The 9,270-nt window shown below is 59.3% G+C and overlaps 1 protein-coding gene across 2 annotated transcripts; it reads right to left on the reverse strand.

Moving 5' to 3' along the window:
• Window positions 1-1,011: 1,011 nt before the first annotated feature.
• BATF2 (basic leucine zipper ATF-like transcription factor 2) lies at window positions 1,012-7,741 on the reverse strand. 2 transcript variants are annotated; one of them, XM_036029709.1, is made up of 4 exons: window positions 7,337-7,741; window positions 6,137-6,188; window positions 5,859-5,963; window positions 1,012-2,831 (listed from the first exon to the last, which is right to left on the reverse strand). In XM_036029709.1, the coding sequence occupies exons 2-4, from the start codon at window positions 6,185-6,187 to the stop codon at window positions 2,148-2,150; spliced, it is 840 nt and encodes a 279-aa protein (XP_035885602.1). In that variant the 5' UTR covers window position 6,188; window positions 7,337-7,741; the 3' UTR covers window positions 1,012-2,147. The 2 variants fall into 2 exon arrangements, with proteins under 2 accessions (XP_035885602.1, XP_028373273.1); XM_028517472.2 differs by lacking the exon at window positions 6,137-6,188 and having other exon boundaries at window positions 7,337-7,739.
• Between the last annotated feature and the right edge of the window lie 1,529 nt (window positions 7,742-9,270).

The following is a 9,270-nucleotide window of genomic DNA, read 5'->3' on the forward strand; positions in this document are numbered from 1 at the left end:
TGCAGAGTCCCAGGATCCGTGCGGCCACACGGAGGGCTCCCGCGATAGTGACGGCCGCGTGTGCAGCCGGGGCTTCAGGGAAATCCCTCAAAATCGACAATACCTCCTCCCACCGTTTCCAGGCGGTTTATGTTTTTAAACAAGCAGAAGATCAAGCTATAGCGACAGTCACACGTTCTATTTTTGATGCTTAATACGTTACAAGTATTTCTCACCTCATTAAATAGTCTTCAAAGCGTTCTTTGTTCTTAGTGCCTCTTCGGTCATTGTCATAGGAGGTGCCAATGTTAATTTAGTCACTCCCCTCTCTCACGTGTTTCGAACTTAGGGAAGGCTTTTCCCGTCTGGGGTCACGTCTATCAGCCCGAGGCTGCAAGGGCAGGGTGGGAAGGCAGGAGGCTGGGCCGCCCGTGGCCAAGTGCTCCTGATGCTGCATCAAGTCTACACTAATCCCTAGCTATGTGACCTTGAACTTGTTACTTACCCCCCCGGGCCTCAGTTTCCCCTCCTGCACAGTGGGGATAATAACCGTACCTACCTCACAGAGCTGTTAGAGGGGTCACGGAGTTAACTCAAGTAAAGCACAGCACAGTGCCTGACGGGGTTTAAGGCTCGCAGACACAAGTCTGGCCACGGTGTTCTCGCCGCCCGTCGGGTCCTGGTCCCTGTGCGTCACATCAGCTCTTGTCCCCAGGTTCCAGCTGCCCTCCGACAGACGTCTGGGCTTCGCTCCTGCCAGCCTGCTGTCCCTGCACCTTCTGGTGACCCCAGCCCTGCTGCCATCCACAGTCCTGTGGGCGTCACACCTACTCCTGCTGGGTGGCCCTGGGCAAGTGCATCCCATCTCTGGGCCTCAGTTTCCCCATCTAAAATATGGGGGGGGGTAGATTAGGAGGTCCATGAGCGACTGCCCATCTCTGAGATTCTAGACTATTCCTATTCTTTCAAAGACCTTTTGTTTTCAACAGCACGGAGTACAAGCGGAGCTTCAAACAACTAGCCGGAGCAGAAGGAATTGGAAAACACTTTATTTACCATAACAGAGTGCGAGACTCACGCTCAGTGCCCTGGAGTGTGTCAGACACCAGCACAGGGCCTGCTAACAGCGTGTACGAACACCCGGGTGGAGAGTGGGATCTTCTCATCTCAAGCCCCTCACGGTGCTTGTCCTGACTCTGAGTGAGACCCCCCTTGGGGCAGACACTGAGGCTGAGCTCCAGCCTGGGCCCCGACCAAAGAACAACAAGGGGTACCAGAGGGGTCTGGGGGCTGCACAGGGACGGGCAGTACTGCAGAAGACCCAGCTCTCACAACTGCCAGGTTCAGGTCCAGCACTTGCTTAAACATAACCTCGCACGGGAGCCTACCCTCATTCCTCCCTCCAGCGTGTTGTCTCTCACGTCCCTAGTGGCCTTGCAGGGAGGAGGAGGCCGGGGGTTATTTGGGAATGGCCTGGAGAGCGGACCTTGCAGCATCTCCCCAGGCGTTGGGGTGGCTGTTGGCAACGCACCTGCAGAAACCCCAGGGGAGACTGCTCTAGGCTCCTCCCCAACTCCCACCCACAGGCTCAGTTTCTGGTAGAGGAAGAAAGCATCGGCTTCCGTGCTCCTGCCCAGCCCATCCCTGCCCAAACGTGGACTCTGGACCCCCCACGGTTAGGGCAAAGTTCCAGGGACTGCAGGCCTCTGCCACCCCGGGAGTCACGAAGTGGAGGGAGAGCTCCTCCCCATCTCGGCACTTGAACCTCCTCACACCGGCCCACAGTTTCTAGGACTTCTGTCTCTAAGCCACCTGGGCCAGGATCCTACCAGGAGCAGGAGGAGCAGATGGTGGCGTTTCGGGTCCCCAGAAAGGCTGTGTGACCTTGGACAAGTCACTTGGCTTCTCTGAGCCTCTGTCTCCGTCTCTGAAAAAGCGGAGTGGTGATCTGGAGTTGCAGAATGACCGTGGAGTTGACATGAGATGGCGGTGGTGACAGGGCCTGGCAGGACGGTGGGCGCCCAGGGATGGCCTCCCTTCCTGGGAGCAGGGCTGGGCCAGCTGGGCAGCCGAGAAGGGCAGCCTCCGGCGGCAACGGAGAAGACACCCATGTGCTAAGGCTGCCTCCTGAGCCCGAGGAAGGGGCGGGCCCAGCCCGGGGGGCTGAGTTAGAAGTGCACCTGGGCGGAGGAGAGCAGCGGGAAGGCCAGGAGCGGGTGCAGGCTGAGGTCCATGCCCGGCCCTTGCTGAGCTGCTGCCGGGAAAGCAGGCTTATCCATGTCCTGCGGACAGGCCAGCCCCAGAGCAGTCGAGGGACTGTCGGGTGAGGACACCAGCTCCTCCCGCGTGAGGTGCTCCAGCCCAAAGGGCTGCCGAGGGGCAGCTGGGGCTGAGGAGCTCGGCAGGAGGGCTTTGAGCTTGGAGGAAGGTCTCAATAGACTGCAGCCTGAGGGTGAGGCAGGTTGGACAGGGCTGGGGGACAGCTGGGCAGGAGGCGCGGTCATCGCAGTAAGGCCAAGGGACATCGAGGGCAGAGGGGACAGGAGGAGGCCAGGGGAACTGTGAGGCTGCAGCTCTGGAGAGAGTTTTTGCGGAGCCGAGGGAGAGGAGGCCGGGCTCTGGAAGGGTCCGGGTTGCTGCTGGCAGTCTTGTGGTCTGTGAGGCGTGGGACCTGGGGGCTGCTTGGCCTGGCCCCAGCAGCCGGGGGGCAGGGGAGCCAGGCAGGAGGCGCGGTCCGTGAGGCACAGGCGCTCATGCACCAGCCAAGTCCGCCTCCACCATGCCAGCTCAGACTGCAGGCCCTGGATCTCCTTCCGCAGAGCATGGTTGTGCTTCTCCAGGGACTCGTGCTGCTGGAGGGGGGATCAGGGGGGCAGGGAGGGGGTGTCAGCCAGCACTGGAGGCTCAGCATGAGCCCCATTCACACCCCCCTCACCAACCCCTCAGGGTTCTCAACTCTGTGAAAAGATACCACCAGCATGCAAATGTCCAAGCTGAGGGGCCTGGGCTACCCTCTGGCCACCCCAACACAACCACCAAGTCTCCCCCATTCTACCTCCTGCCGAGGCTCAGGTGTGCCCGCTCCCTACCCTCAATCCCCCCAGCCAGGGGTCTCTACTACCATCCTGCGCCAGACCGCCACTCAGCCGGGAGCTCTGTCAGCCTCCTAACTGGGGCGTCCCCTAACCTACCCCGCTTTCTTGCCCCGGAGGAACCATTGGGCAACTGGATTTAAAATTAACCAAACATTTTCAAGGTTCCCACAACTCCCTGGGTGGGGTGACCCCAGCTGACACTTCCAGCTGTATCTCTCAACTTCCCCTGTCGTGCCCCCCACCCCACTTCCTGTCCCTTAACCGGACTCTACTTCCTCACGACATTTCCTGTCTCCTCTGCCCGGACACTCTTTCAGCATCCCCCTCCCCGGGCTCATCCTGACGTCGTAGACTTCTCACGGCAACCACAACCCGCACGTCCCGCCGCCCTGGATGCCTCCAGGCTGCTGGGTGCCCCGTGGGAGCCCCCTGGGACCCAGGCACCGTGGGGGCAGCCGGGGCCGGGCTGTGCAGAGGGCCAGCACCGTGGGTCTGCTGGGCGTCCCGGAGTCAGCCCATGTGGGGCTCCGTCCTGCTGGGTTCTGAGAGCCCACAGGGACGAAAACCCACGTGCACTTGTAAACACCATTCATGATGACCACAGTGGTGGAAAATGCAGAACATTCAAGGACACTATTTCCACAGCTCAAGAGGCTGAACCACTTTCTTCCGCTCCCTCCGCCCCCCACCCCTGGTGGACGCTTTTCAAAAGAAGAAGCTGCAAGGGCGTTTTACATAAAAATGTGGCTTAGGCCACGGACTCAAAGTCCTAACAGACAGTCAAAGCCACCAGCAGTCTCATCCCGGGCTGGTCTGTGCATGCGGGATGACATTTTTTGAATGGCATTAGATCACCCTTCACCTAAATGCTCCAAAGGCTTCAAATCACCTCCAGAAATTGACGCACTCACTCATGCACTCATTCACTTGCCAACTTTAGGCTGCTCAGATGTCACCTACTGGGGTCGGGGGGCATCCCTTGTGGGGTTTCCATCACCCCCGCTCCTGCCCCACTCCTTCCTCTCCCCTGCTTTAATTCTTCCCCGTGGCTCTATCACCACCTGACATCCCAGACGCCTCTCGGACCATCGTTTGACTGCCCGGCTCCCCCATAAAAATATGAGCACAGGGGAGGGCAGGCTGGGCTTCCGTCTGCTGTGTTCACAGCCGTGTGTCCGATGCTTAGAAGCGTGCCTGTCATTCAGGAGACGCTCAACAGGCCAAGTCCCCCGGGAAGGAATGAATAAATGGAAGTCTGAAGCCCCGCCCCGGCGCCAGTCCTCGCCCTCACCAGCCTAAGGGGCGCTGTTCTCACACCCGCCCCAGGCCACGCCCACCCCGGGCCACGCCCGCGCACGTCCATTGGCCTGCAGTGCCTTTTCTGACTTCCGCCCATTCGGAAAACTCCTATTCCTCCTTCGGGACCCGCCCAGACTTCACCCCTGCATCACCTCGGTGCCACTCCCTGTTGCTGCACCCCCGCCCCTGCCCCGTGTGTTTCTGAAGCGCTCGTGTTCTGACTGCACGCTCCACAGGGAATGACGGAGTCCCTGCATTTGTCCCGCACTGGTCCAGGGGACAGGGGACAGCAGGGAACAGAGGAGTTCCTGCCCCATGTCGCTTACGGTCTGGTGGGGGAGACAAGCAAGGAACCACATCCAGGGGGCTCAGCGCCGACAAGAAACATAACCCGGAATAACAAGGAGAGATCTCTTGAGATCAGATGGCCCAGAGAGGCCCTTCTGAGGAGGTGACGTTTACACCAAACAACTGGAAGGAAGTGAGGCTCTGGCTGGACTGCTGTCCGAGGGTGGGAGGTGGGGGAGGCGGCAAGGGCAGAGGCCCTGAGGCGGGAGGTGCTTGTCCAAACACGGTCGGTGGGTCGGGACTGACCGGGAGAACAGGGTGCGGGCTGTTAGGAGACAGGGCGGGCAGGCAGGGGGCTGGTGCTGCAGAGAGAGCAGGGCCTCTGGGTGCAGAGGCTGGTGAGTTTCACGCATCACTAGAAGGACGGAAGCGTAGGCCGGGTCCTGAGCCCAGCTCTCAATAACCCCCATTAGGAAGTAATGGTGTCCTTCCTCTCCGCATGGAGGAAGAAGGGAACCTCCAAGAGTAGGTGACCATCCAAGTTCAAATTACCATCCAAGGTCAAGAGGCCAGAGCAGGCGCAGCCCTCTCCTGCCCCACTGGGCTCCTTGGCCTCCTTTAGTCTCCGTGGGCAGGCATCCTGGTCCCCGTTTTTGGACGGGGACAGAAGCCCAGCGAAGGAAGTGACTTGCAGCTGAGCACCTCAGCGGGGACTCTAAAGCCAGCCCACCTTAGGCCTGGACCGGGGCTTCTCACGGTGTGGTCCTGGCCGCCTACATCGCAACTCCGACAGGCCACGTGGTCCATCACAGGGCAGCTCCGGGCCTCCGGAGCGGGCCCTGGGGGCGGGGGAGTGACCAGGGATCTGCCTTTCAAGAGGGCCTCAGCTGGTGGCCCCAGCTGTGCTGGGTCCTCCCAGGCTGCCTCCACTTTCTGTCTCCTCTCCCTAGACTGGGGACGCCTAGAGGGCGGCGGCTGTGGAAGCCCCTCCTGCCCCTGCAGCCCAGCGTGTCTCTGGAGCACAGTTTCACTCAACACCCAGCAAGTTCCAAATCTCAGCGGCACAGCCTTTCCTTCCCCCCAAATTCAGCATAGGGAATGCCCAGCAGGGTAGTGGGGGTCTGCTCACAGGAGGTGGAGAAGAGGCAATGGGCCAGGGGAACGCAGGCGGGGGTCGGGAAGGGTGCAGTCCCCCACCTGGTGCAGGGCGTCCGCCTTGTCTGTGTGCTTCTGCCGGCTGCGCTGGGCAGACACCCGGTTCTTCTGTTTCTTCTTCAGCTGCCTCTGGTGCTCCTCAGGGTCCTGCAGGGCACAAGCCAAGGGTTCAGGTCCTGGCAGTGGCTTGTACCCTCCTTCCTGGCCTTCTGGAAAGCCACGCCCTTCCCGAGTCAAGTCCCCGAAGGTCCCCTGTCTCCCAGGAGCCCCCTCTGGCTCCCTTGGAGTCCACCTACCCCACGGCGGGCATGGCACCACACCTCTCGGGAATGCCAGCCTCCCTCAGTGTCAATGTCCTGTGCGCATCTCATGCTTTGGGAGGACAGACGAGCAAGCCGGGAGGCTGGGATTTGAACCCAGGCAGACTTGACTTCGTGCCACACTCTTTATCAGCTAGGTCGCCCTAGGCAAGTCACTTATGTCTCTGAACCCAGTGGCTTCCTCACAGGCCATAAAGCAGGCAGCCCAGGGGCAGCGCCGGGCCAAAGGTAATAAAGGTCACCCTCCTCTCGCTACCATTTCCACAGCCAACGTGGTTGATTCCTCCAGCTGTGAGCTCCACCGTGAGGGCAGGACCGGGACCTGAGTCTGCTCCATGAGCAACGCAAGCCCAAAGGTGATATTTACCTACTTAAATATTTATTGAGCGCCTACTGTGTGCCAGGCGCTGAGCTAAGGAAACACGGCAGTGAACAAAACAAGCAAAAATCCCTCCCCTCAAGTGCTCACGTTCTAGTGGGGGTTCGGGGCAGCAACCTAGAATGAATGAATGAAGTCTGTCCTGATGGAAGAAGGGACACAAAGGTTGACAGCTGTGATTGTTCCCTGCCCCGGATGACAGATTATGGTGTCCATGATACTTACATGAAATATTTAACCAAATGCCCAGAGTTTTGGAAGGTCAGACAAGGCCCCGCAGCCCAACCTCCCCTCCCACAGGTCCCCCTGGGAGGTGTGTTCCGAGTGTAGGGAGCTCAGGAGAGAGCCCGGCCTCCCTGTCGGAGGATGCTGTGCTCCTAGGTTCATGGCCACAGCAGGCCCATTCCAGGGGCTGGGGCCGGGGGAGGCAAGGGACCGGAGCTTGGGGAAAAGACCCACAGCGAGAGGAGGGGCTGGCTGCTGGGTCCAGGGTCCTGGGAGTAGGGCAGGGCCTCCAGGGGGAGGGGAGAGAGGCTACCTTAAGGGCAGTGAGGGAGAACAGGTGGGTGAGGAGAGGGCAGTGTTCAGAGGCCAAGTTCTAAACGGGAGGCTGGATCTGCAGCATGGGAGCTGGAAAGCCCTCATTCCAATCCCTGGGGAAACGGAAGCCCAGAGGGAGTGGGTGTGGAGCCCGCTGCCACACAGCCCTCTGTAGCGCTGGGACGAGGAGAGGAGCTCTGACCACATTCTCCCCACCCAGGCATGGGGGGACCCCCGGGGCATACGCGCCCCCTCCCCTCTCCTGGGTTTCTTGTACTCACCGTCCCTGTCAGTAGCCCCTCGCCCCCGCAGAGGTGCATGGCTCAGGCAGTAGGGCAAAGGCTCACACCTGGTTCGGGGTGTCCCTCGGCTGCTGTGACCTCTGAGTGCACTCTGGGAACCCAAGGAAGTGGTGACTCCTTAAATCCCCAGTGACCACTCCGCCCCCAGCAAGCCAAGTTTCAGTTTCTTCTAAAGCCGCCGGCTGCTCAGAATCCCTGGCTCGGGCTGGCTCACGTGGCTGGAATTTCCTGATATGAACTGGCTTTCCGGTTGGGCCCCTTCTCTGACAGGAGGACAGCGGAGGGTGGCCAGGGGAGGGGAGACCGAAGCCCGGGTGTGGGGAGGGTCTTCCCGGGGAGGCAGGGCAGGCTGCCAGGGACAGAGTCAAGACAAGACAACGGGGGACCGAAGGCACACAGGGGTGCGGGAGAGCCTCTGAGCTCTAGAATCAGAGGGCCCCAGGGTCACAGTCCACCTCTGGCACACGACAGCTGTGCAGCTTTGAGAAGGCAATTCGACCTCTCTGAGCTCTAGTCTCCGCAACTGTAAAGGGTGTTGGGGAAACGGTACAAATACCTGCTCATAGTCTTGATGCAGAAACCACGCGAGATGACACAACCATCCCAAGCCCTCTGAGACCAGTGTTGAGGCAAAGGTAATCAGTGGCCCTTAAACAGGAGAACGGATGGATGAATGACTGTGTTTTCATCCCACAGACCGTGCGGCCACAGAGGGAGTGACGTCTAGCAGTCAGAGGCACAGCTCCCGAGCTATGTGGCTCCGGGACATCATTTCCCCTGTCCGTGCCGCTGCTTCCAAAGCTGTAAAGTGGGGAGAACGGTCACTCCGCCGTGAAGGTTAAACAAGTTCTGGCAGGTAAGGCACCTGGAACCATGGCCGGTGCAGAGCGAGGGCTCAGCAGACGTCACAGTGATCGCGGTGGAGGGAGATCGGAGCCACGCCCACCACCCTGCCTGCAAGTCCCAACGCCCCGCCGTACGGCAGCGACCGGAACACCTGAACAGCATAGTGTCTGTGACGGTTGACGGCACGGATGTGCCAGCATGTAATGAATGTATAAAATACGCGTGGGAAGGGGACACGCAATTCAGAGGGAGGGACTGAGGGGGATGCAGGAACTTTAGTTATGTCTGCGGTGTTTGGATGCTTAACCTGCGGAGACACAGTTCTATGAGATAATGTTATCTGCACTTTAGGGTGTACCTGAAATGTTTCATAATAAAACATTCTGTTAAAGACCTAGCAGACCCTGGAAGCCCAGACACGCCTGCGTGGGGGCTGTGTCTCAGAGAGACCACACTTGGAAGGGACATCCGTTGTGCAGGGGACAGAGGAGCCAGCAGCGCCTGCCCCAGAACCACATGTGGTGTATCCTTGCGGTCGGGTGATTAGAACATGGGAGGGTTGTGCCTGCGTCCCAGGGTCTTGGGATTGATGGTATGGGATCAAAAGAATAGCAAGTAGGCCCTGGCTGATGTGGCTCAGTGGATTGATTGCCAGGCTGGGAAGCAAAGGGTCACCTGTTCGATTTCCGGTCAGGGCACACGCCTGGGTTGTGGGCCGGGTCCCCAGTGGGGGGCATGTGAGAGGTAACCACACATTGATGTTTCTCTCCCTCTCTTTCTCCCTCCCTTCCCCTCTTCTCCAGAGATAAATAAATAAAATCTTTTTAAAAAATGGCAAATGGATCTGATCTTCTGGAGATGGTGTCCCGAAGTACTGTGCTGAGTACTGTGCTGAGGAGTGTGCAGCTGCCAGTGATCTTGAAAAAAAAAAAAAGGCGCACCACAATTGATTAGCAATGTCTGCCAGGCTGGGGTTGATTAGTGATGTCTGTATGAGCAGAGCATTGAGAGTCAACAGTTCCTAGAATCCGCATGAAACCAGTCTGGCTTCAGAGTCAGTTAGGACT

The sequence above is a fragment of the Phyllostomus discolor genome, chromosome 6, assembly GCF_004126475.2.
Source record: "Phyllostomus discolor isolate MPI-MPIP mPhyDis1 chromosome 6, mPhyDis1.pri.v3, whole genome shotgun sequence".
In the NCBI taxonomy this organism is placed as follows: domain Eukaryota; kingdom Metazoa; phylum Chordata; class Mammalia; order Chiroptera; family Phyllostomidae; genus Phyllostomus; species Phyllostomus discolor.